Below are 15,487 nucleotides of genomic sequence, written 5' to 3' on the forward strand. Positions count from 1 at the left end.
ACTGCTTATCCAGGTTTGGGTCATGGGGGCAGCAGTCTGAGCAGAGAAGCTTTGACTTGTTTTTCTCTAGTCACCTCTTCCAGCTCATCAGGGAGGTACACCAAGGTGCTCCTAAGCCAGCCAAGAGATGATCTCTCAAGCGAGTCCTGGGTCTGCCCCAGGGCCTGCTCCCAGTAGAACATCCCCAAAACACCTCATCTAGGAGGCATCCAGGGGGCATCCTACTCAGATACCTAAAACATCTTAACTGGGTCTTTTCAATATTCAGCGGGAGCAGTTCTACTCTGTCCCTCTCCTTTGACCAAGCTCATCACCCTATCTCTATGGGAGAGACCAGCCACCCTTTGAAGGAAACTTATTTTTACTTGTATCCATGTCCTCATTCTTTCTATTCCACCACAGAGCTTGTAACCAAAGGTGAGGGTAGGAATGTAGACTGATCGGTAAATCGACAGCATCACTTTTATGTTCAGCTCTCTCTTCACCGCGACGGCACGTCTGTCGATCTGACACTCCACTCTCCCCTCACTTGTGAAAAAGATCCTGAGATACTTAAACACCTCCACCTGAGGTAGTAACTCGAAGTGGGCACTTGATCCCTTTTCTGGCTGAGGACCGTGGTCTCAGACTTAGAGAGACCATGATCATAGCTGGACTAGCCATCGGGCATACCGGGCACTTGCCCGGTGGGCCGATGGTGATTTTTCGTTTTTATGGGCCGATGGGTTTTTGTTTTTGTTTTTTTGTTTTTTTCCGTAATGGTATAAACACTGAAAGATGGTGGATTGGCCAGATGCTGGGAGATGTGTAAAAATAACTCAGTTGTTTGGTGGTGGCTATTGCGGAGCTTCCACAGATTCAGTTTCCCCACTAGGAAAATGTGATAGTGAAAATCTCTTGTGCAGAAGTGTCTTGGCCCAATTAATTATATAGACTAGTAATGCTCACGAAAACAACAGCAAAATAAACAAAAAGTATTTAGTTTATTTATTTACACCAGGAAAACTGGAAATTAAAATTATAAACTTCAAAGCTGAGGAAACCTAACATGAGAATAAGTAAATATCTCAGGGAATAATGTTCAGGCATAATATCTACAGCCTCAAATGTCTCCAGGTCATTTAAGACGAGCATCTGACATTTGTGCAACCAGCTTTGTTCGTTTAGTTATTTCTTAGTAAATTTCCAAGACGAGAGAGACAGAAATCTGAACATCATTTTTTTCAAATTCAGTCTAGGCTTTAGGAATAATAAAAAGAAGTCTTGGGATTGAAAATGAAAACTTTTTTGATGGATGCAAGTAAGTAAGATGGGAGCATGCTAGAGCAGAATATGAATGTCTCAGTGGTTGCGTCTTCAAAGCAGATCATCAAACTCGAGCACATAACGTGCAATGCTAAGTAAATGTTTTAAGGTTCAGATTAATCCAAGCAAACCATAGTAGACAATATCCAGCACGTGTAAGTAATGATGAAGACACAAAAAGGCAAACACAGACACAAGTTTCAACTTCAATTTTTTCACCAGTTTCTGGATGTCAGGTTATAAAGATCAATTGAAATTCCTGAGTGAAATAAATAGAAGCAGTCACTGATCACTACGCTACAACCTTATTCACTTTAAGCAAGCTAGTGCTGCATGCACTGAGAGATCTGTGACGTGTAGATCTTTTTTAAATTGAGTGTTTCTGACAGACTTGTATGGAAAAGTCTTTGCTTTAATTTTATATGATCCAGTAAAGGTCTGTAGAGATGTAGGCATTTTGCTTTTTGTCTATTGAATCTACACAGTTATCACTTTAAAGCTGTACAGTGGTTTTTCTCCAAGTCAGTCAAAAGTTATAAATAGATAAAGAAACTCTTTCACTAACAAAGCTTAAACATTAACCAGAGCTGATATGGACATGGGCCTATGATGCTCAAAAATAAAGGTAAAGAAATGCTGATTATCTAATATCTAAAACCTTGGGGGCTTTATGTGACATTGTCACAGGAATAAAACGGAAAAAACACCAGTCCTCACGAGTGATATTTAGAGACTCAAACAATGGACCAGAGGTAATAAATGCTTGTTAAAGCAACCAAGCATGTCGGCCTTGTCAGAAATTTGGTGCGAGTCCTTAATATTGTATGGGAGAAGCTTTATGCCAGTATCCAACTAAGTCTTCAAAACAACCTTCAAAAATTTCAAAGGAGTATTGAAATTGTTTGAAGTGTAGGTAAAGAAATCATCAGCTTTGGCTTTTCTAATGGCATCTGCGCATGAGTGGCACAGTCACCTGAATACCAAACAGTCTGCATGGGTACTTGTTCTCCTGTATTTGGACCATGTCACATTGTGCTCATGAAGGTGGCTGGATAAGTCAAAAACAAACTATGCCTTGCTTTGACCTTTAAGTTTCAATATCAGCTATAAGATTACTTTTTTCCCCTTTTTTCTTTTTTTGCAGTTAAAGTGAAACCTGGCATGAGCAAACCCTTGTTCCAAAAATGGATCATGCTATGCTTATTAGTGCTTCATGACTTATAATTGCAATTAAACAGCTGTAAGGTGCACAACATGTCAAAAAGACACTGTGTAAATTAATCCTCGCCCTCTTGTCCCCTCGCCGGGCGAAGCAAGGTTTGTGCTTCACTGTCAGTGACGTCATTCCTGCTGTCAACTGCTGAACTTGAGCATCATTTCAGCTTGTTGTGGACCTCACAATTTTTGGAACTGGGTGCAGGCACATCTATGACACATCACTGCAGGAGAATAGACAAAATCCTAGATGGCACAAAGGGAAATTGCTGAAATTGTTGGAAAAGGTGAGAGATTCTGCTGAAAACTTTCAAAAATGTCCCCAACTGCTTTTGTTCCTGTTCTGACTTGTCCTGTTTTTTTCTTTTTCTGAGCAGTAACACCTATTATTTAGGCAAAGACTGCAGCTGGTGGAGTGCTCCTCAAGTGCACTGTAAACGGTTATGGCTCTGTGCTGACGTCACTTTTCACGCAAGCAGCGACCAGTGCTTCAACAATAACTGCAATTTTACCCTCTCTGTTTCAGTGAAGCTGAAGGGAGACACAGCGCTTGCTGATGAGTTTGTTTTGCAAACAGGAAAGGGAAAACCCACTCCTTAAACTGGATTTATCATGCTTTGCCTTATACTCATACTCAATACAGCCAAAGTTTCAATAATGAGCTCAGTAATCTCTACAAGTAACCACAATCATCAAAAGCTTAGGCTTAGACTGCTTTACACATTTGGTTTTAACTCTTGTATCTATATGATGTCAAAGAGACGGGATATCCCTAATATATAAAGATTTTTTTCTTTTTAATGTGCTGATCTAATTGTAGGAGGAAGTCTATTCAACAGCTGAAACAATGAAAGCACAGTCCCCTTTTGTTTTAAGCCCGAACTGTGGAACCTGTAACAGTAATCGATTCTCTCTCTCTGAGAGATCCGGGGGCGGTATAAGGTGTTAGGAGCTGTGAGTGGAGCCATACCATGTAGTGATTTAAAAGTAATCAGTAAAATCTTAAATTGGATTCTGTAGCAAATGGGAAGCCAGTATAATGCTGGATGCGTTCCCTGTGTCAAGTGTTTGTGGTGTGCAGTGTAGTCTTGCAGCTGCCTTTGTGTGCTAACAATAGATGGGAAACTGCAGCATCGTTTAGTCATACAATGACTTGCAATAATCTAAGGCAGTGGGGGTGTGGATAAGAAGTTCAATTATATTATTTGGAAGCAGCGTCTTGATGTTTGTAGCATTTCTAATCTGTACGTAGTAAGACTCGACTAGATTTCTGACATCTCAATTGAGATGTTGACTGAAAAACTGATCCACATTTGTAGCAAATTGCTTTGGGTCAGTTTTTAGTTGTCTAAGGCGCCGGCTGATGGTCTCCACCTTGATCTAAATATGATCTGAATTAATAAAAAAGGATTTTAGTGGTTATCTCAGGCACACAGTTCTGACTGGGAACACAAAAACCGCACCCATCTGCTGTCCCTTGCAAACATTTCCTTTGCTGTGGGCAGCCAGTCACAGAATATACCAAAAGAAAATTTGAGACCGCCCAGAAACAACACAAAACTATCATCACAAACAAACAATTTAGATGGATTAACACTTGTTGGGAAGCTTTTATTGCACTTAAAATAATGAGTTGCTGTCAAATGGGTAACACAAGCATGTTTGTTTCACCCTGACACGCTGAATGGGGGAGCAAAGAAGGAGCAAAGGATGGACACAAATTCTAAGAGACTGTGACACTGAAGTAAAAAGAAGGGAAACATGAGCTTTTGATTGGACTGTTTTATGGAGCAGCTAACAATGTGGCTTAAAAACCCAAGCAGCAATTTTTAGGGCAGAAAAATAAAGCCAACATGGAAGTGAAATAAAAAAACTAGAGCGACCAATCTCTAAAATTGTTGGGTCGTTATAGCATATGTTAAACGGATGTTTCTAACTTCATTCATTTCTCCCTGTATGGCAGCTCTATGTGGAGTCAGTTTGACAGGAGGTTTTATAAAGGCCTGAACCCTAACTCTAAGGTAGCTGGTGTCACCTCAGGTAATCTGAGTCACTGAGAGCAACCTCTTGAGCATGTTCAAAGTGTTGGTCCTTTCAAAGTATTCTTAATGCAGTTACCTGATGATATTGTTAGCTGTGTGTTTAGCTGTGTTCCATACAACATGATTTTTCCCTAGTTTTCTCAGTGAGTGATGTTATTTCTTATATTTTACTTTGTGATTTAGTTTTAGTGCCTGTGTCATGCATCTATCTAAAACCATAACTGATAACATCTGACTCCAAGAAAACATGGGATGGGGACCCAAAACTATAATCAAGACTTCAAAACATAAATTAATGGGTTCACAATGGTTATGTGTATGTTTTTATGTAGATTTTATGGTAAAATCTTATTCACCATCACCATCACTTACAAATTAGATGCAGCATCCTCCATCAAACTGATTTCATTGGCTCCTTTGATTTATTATGGCTGCATCTGTATTTCTGAGACATCTAGTCATTGGTACACGGCTTCTTTCAGTCATTGTATGTCTTCAATCCAATAAAAACACCGAACGGGGTCCTCAGTCATCAAACTTTTAATTATTTAGTTATTTGAGTCTGAAAAGAAGTGAAAAGTTCATGCCTTTTGAAAATTTGAAACACAAAAACTGTGAGTGTCTTGACATACCTTTCCCTTTTTCATAAATATATCACTCTGCTTTCCACCTGTCGCCCCCTGTTGGCCGTGCATGAGTCCTGACCCGCTTCGTCTGTCCCTTCAGGGTCATCAGCAGGCCCTGTGTTCTGGATTGGGTCCTTCCGCTCACCCGCTTTCTGAATAGTACCCCTGATTATCTCATAGGTTTGCTGGATATTCCCTCAACTCCCCTTTAAAAAGACGGCATTACTTCCAGTTCCCCAAACTTGTCAAAACCAATTTGCTTTCCTATTACTCCCTGAACTGATTTCGCCACGACCCCTCCTCGCCGCCCTCCCTCCACAAATCCTCGACCCTCTGCTTCCCTCAATCGAAACTCCCAACACGACCCGTGCAACCCCTACGCTCCCACCGCCTTCAACTGGCGGCCTCCTGTGAATATTTTTTTTTAGAAACCACCTTTTTCTCTACCGCTCTAAACAGTCTAAACGCTGTGGCATGTTCTTTCATCCCCATGCAAGCCTTAAGAGGAAACACAGTTAGCCCGCCATGCACACACTAACAAACCTTTATGTGAGCGAAAGCAGATAGTGAGTCACCCACTACTAAATAAAACCTGTCTAATAGAGATCAGCAAACCTAAAAACTTCTGGTTGCCAGCGTTGGCAGCACTTCCACCATCATATCCTGCACAGCCCTTCACCCCCCGACCTGCACCCATCCCATCCATTCCTCTCCCGTCAATTAGCGCCTCAATAGCGACAACACAGAGGATCTTCATTAGTGGGGAGTGTTCAATTATATCAGTTGATATTCCTTTCCAAAACTAATTATCCTAGTTGCATGGTACGGCTGACTGAGCCTGCCCTCACCCCGGGGCGCAGCGATTACTGATGTGATTTGGTTTTGGCTCCAAGGTCTGCTTTCCTGTCTTCTCTTTTGTTACCCTTTTCCCTCTCCGCTCATTCAACACAGTTACACAGTCCTTCTCCAGAACTCTCCATGATATAATTGACACTCTTTGTATTTTGTAAATTGTTCATGATAAATTGTCATAGTTTTAAAATTTCCCAGTAAAAAGAAAAAGAAACTAAAAACTCAGAGTCTGGATCTTGTTCCTCCTGTAAAGACAAAAATAGCAGAGCTGTGTTAATTCTACAAAAAGCTCATCATAGGAACCCTCGCTCCATATAATCCTGCTGCTTTGCTCATTCTGTGGGGGATAACACAAATAAGTCAGCTTGTAACGCAGCTATAGCTGAAACACAAGCAGTGCAAACAGTGTCTCCTGATATAAGAAGACAAAGACAGGATATAAAAACTACAGAGGACATATAGTGGAGATTCTGTATATGTTTTATCTCAAAGTATATTAAATGGGATGCAGCCACTAATGAACAGCTGTGAAATCTGAAATCTGTTGTTTATGAGGGAGAAAAAATGCTTATATTTCACGAAAATTGCTCATGATTTCAAAACAGCCTGCTTTTCTTTCAATTAAAATACTCCTTTAGAGGTTGGAACAATTATCATACACATCTTCCCAGTATGGTAGATGTAATAAAAGGCAATGCTTGAGCATGTAAGTTAATTACTGTAGAAACTTTAAGGCAAAAACAGAGAAACTAGTTCTTTCGTCTGGAGGAAATTTAGGTAGTAGGGATTAACTTTAATGGAAAGACTTACTATTTTTCATCTCAAGCACATTACGTCCATGCTAATCGTTTTGTCTTTATGTTTCTTGAAAAGCTTTATAATGCAAAATATTATCCAAACGTCTAAGCCGTACACTGCCTGAGTCTTTGCAATAATGTGTCAGCTTCAGGTTCTCTCAGTGGGCGGCTTCGCTGCCCGTAAGCCGTAGACCAGCCTCACGGAAGGTGGGCTATTTAGTCACATTTCAAAGTAGCTCTGGCAGGGGAACACACTCATTACACATAATTCCTCTCCTCTTTTATTTGGCTCCCTCTTCAGTCACCCCACTCTCCCCCTTTCACTCCCTCTGTATCGTTCCTCTCCCTGTTTCATAGACCAGGAGACCTTATGGTCCTCTGTCCAGAGTCCGGAGGTAGATCACTTTAATTCTGCTTCACGGATCTTTTTCAAAAAAGACCCGAGACCCGGAGACCTCAGAACCGGTGACCGCTGGGTGAACCCGGGCCAACCAGCCAGGGCTTGGGCACTTGTAAACACAGTCATCGTCTCACCCATTCTCATTCCCCCTGAGTGCTTTTGTTGCTCTCTCCACAAAAAGCACAAGCATTTGATGTTAAGCAGAGTGTGTGCTTTCATCTGGGATGTGTTTGCTTGTTTTTCGAAACCCCTGGTCATCGTGTCTACCACGTAAGTGATATTGACCGTCATTGCTCTGACAGTGGCTGATCAATGATTTAAAGCTAGATTGCTGGCCTCGACGCAAATCTTTGTTTTTCTATCTCTGTTATAGCTATTTGGGTGGCTTGCATCCAAGATTCAGTGTTCCCAAGACAGTCTAATCTATCCTGGAACAAATAATAAAAAAGAAAAGCCTTTTCTGTCCTAGATGAACAGGTTTGATTATGCGGACAGGACCTGGATTCCACCAGTGGTTCATAAGTTCATTTCACTGATTGGGAGGAGCCTCTAACCAGACCATCTGCCTGATGTCATCAACCTAATTTATCCAACAAGCGATTTGCATGCTGGAAAAAACAGATCATTACTGAAAAACACATTTTTGCTACAAAGATACCTTTAAAAAATAAAAAACGATTTGCATTCTCCAATTTAATGAGTTCTGCTACTTTCTGCCATCATTACAGGTCATACAATCAGCATAACAGCCTAATAAATATCACAAGACCATAACCATAACAGGCAGTCTTAGAGCAAAAATACTGAAGCATGATATGTGTGACAGCAGATGAGTTTCCTTGGAAGATGTCAGTTTTTTCCAAGGCATAGTCGAATCAAAACACACTCACGCAGTTGATAAAACCTCTAACAAAAAGACAGAACACACACAAACCCACACATCTAAAAAAAAATATAACAATAATCACGGATATGTCAGTATGTGGGACATTTGGTGGCATTCTCAAGGAGTGAAACCTGTCTGGTTTACTTTAGAAACCACTGTAGACACGACTTTTCTTCAGCCTTGTTACTTTCGCGCAGCCTCCCTTAAAGGGCAGCCGGCTCATCCTTTTGATGACTGACGGCGGGATTTGCAGTGATAATGTCTTCAGGTGCCAGAGGATTGGGATTAAACATACTCCAATTTAAACAGCAAAGTTACCATGGCAATGACCTTCAGTTTTAACTCAGACATGTGGGGAATAGGGCATGGTGTTATTGTCCGGAGACGCTCCTATTCAGCGGGGGCTTTGTCCATGATTGCACTTTCAAATCCTCCATCAAATTAGAAACTCTGTCCTAGAATATGTCTGTTGGAGAAAAGTGCAGGTGACATTTCAGTCGTGGCGGTCGTGCAACCAGGATACGAACTTGCAAGCATGACTTTAACAATGTTGAACACTCTGAAGTGAACTATGAGTCCGAAAAGACAAACACTGGACACCCAGCCCGCCTGCACCGTGACCCCTTGACCCTCCATCGGCCCTCCATGTTTAGGCAAACCCTCACCTCCCATCCTAATTAAGGTGAAAGAGGCCTTTCAAATGAAGCTGATGAGGGCTGACGTGGGGCCGCTCTTTTAGCCGTCTGTGGACGTGAATACCCAAAACAAGCGGTCCTGCAGACTCACGGTTTGGGGTCAGTGTCTATCCCCCACCGGGGCAATCCGTTCACAGTCTCACACCTACCTGTCAAAGGAGAGAGCAGCAGGACATCACGAGAGAAAAAAACATAACGGAAAAAGAGAGCGAGTCTTTGAAAGCAGGAAGCGTGAGGGGGGTGTGGGGTGTTTTCACATTTAAATAAAGCACAGTCCCCATCAGACAGCAATAAAACAGTATAATTATTATCACTATTGATTCAGCAGTACCCATGAGGCGTGGTTGGTCAATATGAATTGCAGTAATATTCGATGGCTTCAGCTGCAGTCACAAGTGTGGCCAGACTGCCCCACAGTGGAGACACTGAGAAGTACCAGAGCAGGAACTTATGGTGAGCACACACACGAGTGAATACAGAGATTTATATCATGTTGTCCTCCTAGTGACCCTCACTGTGTGGTCATAGCTAGGAAATAAACGAGCGTTCATATCAACACACAAGCAGTTTCTTTATATTTCAACAAGCTCTGCTATAAGCAGCGAGTATCATCAGTCCAACAGATTTCAGTGTTATAGCTTCTCCACGCATGAACATAATGCAGAGTGTTAGCGTCAGTCTTACAGCAGCTGTTGTGTCCAACTGTTTGGTTTCCAAATATTTGGTGCATTTAAATGTGTCAGCACACATTTAAATGCAATACCTCACATAAATGGTGCATTAGTGCCAAATTCACAAAGAACCTTGGAGTGTTGGAGTGTTACTGCTATACAAAATAGGTCTCGGTCAAATAAAAGATCTCTCAGTATTAACAGAGTCATATGTTTAATATATTTTTGCTCTTTGAAAAAGGAAGTCATATTTCTCCTCGGGTACTGTGCGTGAGATTGACAGTCAGCGATGTTATAATAATGGAAGAATAATGATGGCAGCTGTGGCTCAGGTGTACCAACCGGAAGGTCAGTGGCTCAGTCCCTGACACTTCCACTTTGCATGCCGAAGCATCCGTGGGCATGATACTGAACCCAGAGTTACCCCTGATGTATCCATCGGAGTGCAAGTGTTAGAAAGTGCTCAGGCATAAATAAAAGGGCTGTATGAAAGTGAGTGTTTGTGTTTGATTGGGTGAATGAGACTTGCAGTAGGAAGCACTTTGAGTGTGCAAGTGAGTAAAAAGGTGCTTTACAACAAACAATCCATTATTTGACCAGTGTTGTGTCAGAAACAGAGCTTAAGCCAGCCATAGCAAAGTTAATAACCCTTTTAAAAAATATATGAAAACAAAAACACAGCAATCAGGTTAAGTTATTCTGTCTGAAGCTGAAATCAGCAGGATTTTTAGAAAAACACAAAAACATAAATCATCTTGATTAAGGAAGATGGTTTTAATTCTGTTTTGATATTTGGAAACAGAAAAATGACGTTAACCCACATACTTTCACAAAAGATTTCTTTTAATGTTTGTAGTTATAGAATTACTGCAAGATAAATGTATCTTTACATCTGACATTTGCGCCACTCAGTAGTTAAATATATATTTATTTACAGCATAATATATACAGTACACAGAAAGGATAAGAATCCCCTTTTTCAGATAGGATTAAATTGTATTTTTTAAATGTAAAAAAAAGAAAGATACAGGAACTTCTCACTTACATATTAAAATAAACGATCGAAATAAAATCCATAAAGATATCAACAACCCGGTTTATTATACATCACAATGAAATTGGAAAGAAACTGGTAATAAAATTAAAAACAATGACACATTTGACAGCACAGATACTTATTATATGGCATCTACCTGTTCACCATCCACTGTTAAAGTGTGGCCAGACTTCCTTTCTCTGACATGGATTAACCTCATCAGAGCAACACATCTGGCCACCACCATATAAAAGGATTATATGGATTTTCAGTGTATGAGTAGCATTCTGTCATCATATTTCACACAGCTCAGCCATGAGATTGAGAGGTAAGGCTAATAATGTAACAACACACCAGTGGCGTGAACTCTTAGTGCTGCATTTGTACATGACACACTACGTTGACATTCATGGTTGTATCGGTATGTGAATCCTGAAAGATGCACGGAGTAATATCTTGACAGATGATTGGTAAAAACTTAGTCTAGTTCTTTTTATCCTGCACTTTCAAAAATTATAGGGTTTGCATGGAACCAGGATGAGTAACATGAAAAATTCAAATGCTATTTCTTCCCCTTCAATGCAGGAAAAAAAAATATCTCTGCCTGTTATTTCAGCGCTTCCCTTAGGATCTTCTACTTATTGGCTTAGTGAAATCCATTGAAAGACACATTCACTTGAGTACTTTTTAATGGATTCAGTGGAACACGGTGAATATAATCCACACAGTCGCATCTAGCAGATAAATAAGGTAAATCAAAGTGAAATGGTAACACGGATGGCGTGGAATGTGGAATTTGGCAGTGTTATTTGGCAGTCGGATACATGCGGGCATGATTGAGTCGTCTACTTATAAAAGCAGTGGGAAAATGAAAGAAAACAGCAGTAAGTAGGTAAGTCCAGGCAGCTGGTTGGCGAAGCTTGTGACATTGCAGTCATTGCTGTAGCAGCAGTGAACTCTGACACCTGGTGCTCTGTAGCCCTGACTGTTGGCCTGGCTGCAAAAAGACTTGTAAGAGCATGACTTCATCACGCCACCTAACAAACAGAAAATGAAGCCAGTTACTCTCATTTAGAAGCTGTCCGCCATTATCCAATCAATATAAGTCGATGCTAAATTGTTGCTTTAAGAAACTCTCCTGGCTAGTCTTCCTTTCAGCGATTTCTTTGTTGTTGTTCTTTTCATCACAGCAGACCGTTGAAACACTTAATGCAGGTTTAAACACAGCATTAGAGTAAACAACTCCCGGCTGAAATATTACAAGTTGCAGGTTTGATGCTAAACCTACCACCTTTTAGGAATTTAGTCCAAATGATTGATATTGATTATAAAATATTAAAATAAAAATATCATATCTACAGCCAAAAAAATTTAAAAAAAGATCTGCTGGCTGAGATTTGGTAAATCTGTCTTGGTGCCATGAACACATGGTGTCCTAATTAAGGATATTCATTGAGTAGGAGTAGCAAATCTCTTCATTCCCTTAAAAGCCTCAGACCCCCTGCTGCCCGAGATGTGTCTACAGACAGCAGGCTGTCGTCTATTTAACACACAAAAAAGACACACACGCACACATACACGAGAAACAAATGGAGTTTTATGGTAGAAGGTTGAAATTAAACTAGTAAAAAGAAAGGCTACTACACTGTCACTGTTGGACTCACTGTCATGGCCCACCACTACAGCGCAGGCATCAGAGTAGCCAGGACAAGCTTTGGAGCCTTGTCGGTTGCAGTCATCGTTATTGGAGCCCATGCATGTATAACATCGTATAGTCTCACCTGAAAGGAAACAGAGCGCTACTATGTAACAAAGAGTCAGCTGTTAAGGTAAAATCTGCATTGCGGTACATGCATATCTTGTCTGGGTGAAAAACCTGTACAGCATAGGACACAAATGTTTGCTTTAGATAACTGAAGATGACTGCATGGGAAAGCGCCAACAAGTGTCCCAAGCTTGGATATTTCTAATTCATATTTACACAGGATCTATAGGTTGGCAAGTGCATGAAGGGCTTATAAATATAATGTGTGACTTTCCCTGGGTCCAGAGGGAATATGAAGAGAAACAGCACTAATTAATTAACTTCCTTCACATGAATTTTCCCAAATCAACCAAAGTGTTTCACCAGTGCCCACACATTTAAAAAAAATACATCTTTATAAACTTTAGCTAATGCCTCAGAGCCCACTTCAGCACATAAAACACTTAAATGTCTTTCTAAAGCTCTCCCGAGGAGGGAGCTGTTATTTGAAAACTAACTGACCTTTGAAATACTTAAAGGCTTCCTTTTGAAACTCTCCATCCATCTCCTAAATTCCAGACAAACTTAAGGCTGATTCCTAAGAGGATCAGAGCTGGAGTCACCAAAAGCTTCAAACATACTTTGCAGCAGCATGTCTCCTGTACTGGCCATCAAAATAAGATAAGATAAGATAAGATAAGATAAGATAAGATAACCTTTATTAGTCCCACACGTGGGAAATTTGTTTTGTCACAGCAGGAAGTGGACAGTGCAAAAGTTATGAAGGACAATTAGAATAAAAAAAATAAAAAAGAATAAATACAGTACACAACTGTACAGAATAGAATAAAAATAGAATAATATATACAGTAGAATAAATAGAGTAAAATATACAATAGGATAAAAATAGAATACAAATGTTATATACAACAGAGTGAAAAATACAACGGTTGCCAGAAAGATTATTGCACATTGTGTTATTGCACATTTGTGGATGTGTGTGATTGATCAGTTAAATGCTTTATTGTGGAGTCTGACAGCAGTGGGGAGGAAAGACCTGCGACCAACCTCCTTTGGTCTGTCATCATTAAGTTTTGATAGAAACAGATATAAAAAAGAGAAGTTTTTTTCATATATACAACAAGATGTGGCATTTTCAAATGAAACCAGCTAAATTATCTAATTACTTACCAAAACTAAACCACAAATAAACAGCGAAGCTACAAAAGCACTGTGTGAAACAAAGAAATTGCATAATCGTCCCGTTTTCTGCACATGTGCTCTCACATATACTGAGTTGGTATATAAATACTTTCTGTTGTTTGCAGTTGGCCCCAATCTATCCCCACGGCATTGTCGCTCTACACACATGCTGTAAGTATTAGCCTCCAGGCCTATTAAGAGATTATTTGCAGGGAGTGCGTGCTTCTTGGGTGTATAGTGGAGCGTGATGGACTGAAGGGACACGAAACCCATCAGAATCACTGCAGACAGCAGTGAACATGACATTAATAAAGTATAAGGTCAGTATAAGGACTTAATGTTTAATGGTCCTACTGAAGTTATGAAACATGTCAGGTTTTTCCCAAGAAATAACTGTGGGTCTGTCATGTCCAGCATCTACGTTCCTTAAGTCAGAATGTACAGCAGAGCCATTCATTTGAGTTATTTGTTTAACACGGTCTTACTCTTCAGGAACACATTAAATACACTAAATGCTAAACACAAACTATTATTTACAATGCAAGGGTTGAAATGTACAGTATCTAAAAGGAGGCAAGATGAAAGGAAAGATGGACAGAGTTAAGCAGCAAACAGAGGTGCATGAAATGAAAAAGTTCTTACAGGTGGTTGCTAGCAGGACCAGGGAAAACAGAAGCAGCAGACAATAGTTGACAGCTCTCATGGCGATGTTGGTCCTCACTTGTCCCGACTACACAATGAAAAGCAGGTTGTTTGCTCCTAAAGCCCCCTGAGCTTAATCTGGGCTATCAGATGAGCTGATATTCCTTCCTGTACTAGCCAAGAGATTACTAGCCCCTCAACTGGGGCTCACAGCTCTGTCTTAAACAACAACAGTTGCTTCTGCAGCCTGGATGGACAGAGGACACATAATGGATTTCATTCCGAATCTCTCGCATTAACAGTTTGCTGAGGCCACACCCATCCTGAGTTTGGCTCTTTGCTTTCTTGTCCCTGCCGGTTGTCGTGCCAAAGTACTTACCTATGGAAGGTGTTGGGTAGGGGCATCGCCCTGCTGCACCTGGACTGGTCACTAAGAAAGCATTTTTTGCTGGCAGGTACCAGGTCGACTTAAGACCTGTTAGACGTTTGCATACTCTTCATAGGCATGGATTTCATGGTTAATTAGTGCTTTTATTGATTTCTTTGAAATGTTCTTTTCTCATGTTGAATATATCTTTAATCACTTAAAAAAAATAAAAAAAATCAAGAATTGGGTGCCCAAATTTGAATGTGAACAAGGCCTATTAACCTCTTGTTAGTGGTCATGGTTGATTACAACTGGTAGTTCATCTTTGCCAGCAAAGCAAGGATTTGTTTGACAGCACTCATTAGACTGACCAATACTCAGAACAATGGGAAATACCAAGTGAAGATCTAAGGAGGAGAATTGCAGATCTACACAATCTTTGGAGGTCTCTTGGAGCCATTTCTAAGATAATCAGTTCAAACAATTGTGTCAAAGTTTTTTTGGATGTATCTTCACTTTGTCAAAGTCTGGAAGAAGCCCCAGACTGTCACCCTCAGATGAGAAGAAGGATGTTCATGAACAACTGAAGAACCACAAAGGTTCAAGACTGTCATACAATGGAAACTGCTTGGACACCTGCACCATTGCCCACAATTAGGTGAGTTTTACATCACCATGGACTTAAGAGGGTGTTGAACAATAAAAAAAGCCCTTGCTCCAAAATCAGCACCTTCAAGCTTGACTAAATTTTGGACAACTCAAATGCTTTCTGTCCGCAGTTTAGTTTTTCCCTATCATGTACATTCCTTTGTATTTATTTCTGGTTAGTGTAGATTGATTTATCCTTTGAGTTGTTCTTCCTTCACACAGTGTTTGGAGCTTTGCATAATTTTTCTTTAAACAGATTCGTTGGTTTCGTCATACTTTCCACTTCCCTTGTGTCGTGTTTGACCTTAATCCTTAGGGTAGTTGTTCCTGTTATGTTACTAACTGTTTTAAGTTGTCA

The 15,487-nt window shown here is 40.4% G+C and overlaps 1 protein-coding gene across 1 annotated transcript; it reads right to left on the bottom strand.

The window, feature by feature from the left end:
* Window positions 1-10,394: 10,394 nt before the first annotated feature.
* ly6pge (lymphocyte antigen 6 family member pge) lies at window positions 10,395-14,456 on the bottom strand. The gene is made up of 3 exons (XM_019366339.2): window positions 14,115-14,456; window positions 12,190-12,306; window positions 10,395-11,562 (listed from the first exon to the last, which is right to left on the bottom strand). The coding sequence occupies exons 1-3, from the start codon at window positions 14,173-14,175 to the stop codon at window positions 11,375-11,377; spliced, it is 366 nt and encodes a 121-aa protein (XP_019221884.1). The 5' UTR covers window positions 14,176-14,456; the 3' UTR covers window positions 10,395-11,374.
* Window positions 14,457-15,487: the final 1,031 nt, after the last annotated feature.

The sequence above is a fragment of the Oreochromis niloticus genome, linkage group LG13 (assembly GCF_001858045.2).
Source record: "Oreochromis niloticus isolate F11D_XX linkage group LG13, O_niloticus_UMD_NMBU, whole genome shotgun sequence".
Classification (NCBI taxonomy): domain Eukaryota; kingdom Metazoa; phylum Chordata; class Actinopteri; order Cichliformes; family Cichlidae; genus Oreochromis; species Oreochromis niloticus.

Bases quoted from the DNA above. Each gene is read 5' to 3' on its own strand.
- ly6pge (XM_019366339.2), bottom strand. From the start codon at position 14,175: ATGAGAGCTGTCAACTATTGTCTGCTGCTTCTGTTTTCCCTGGTCCTG. The intron at 12,307-14,114 runs GTAAGAACTTTT...GTTTCCTTTCAG, and splicing joins GGTCCTGCTAGCAACCACCT to GTGAGACTATACGATGTTAT. The intron at 11,563-12,189 runs GTGAGTCCAACA...TCTGTTTGTTAG, and splicing joins TGTAGTGGTGGGCCATGACA to GTGGCGTGATGAAGTCATGC.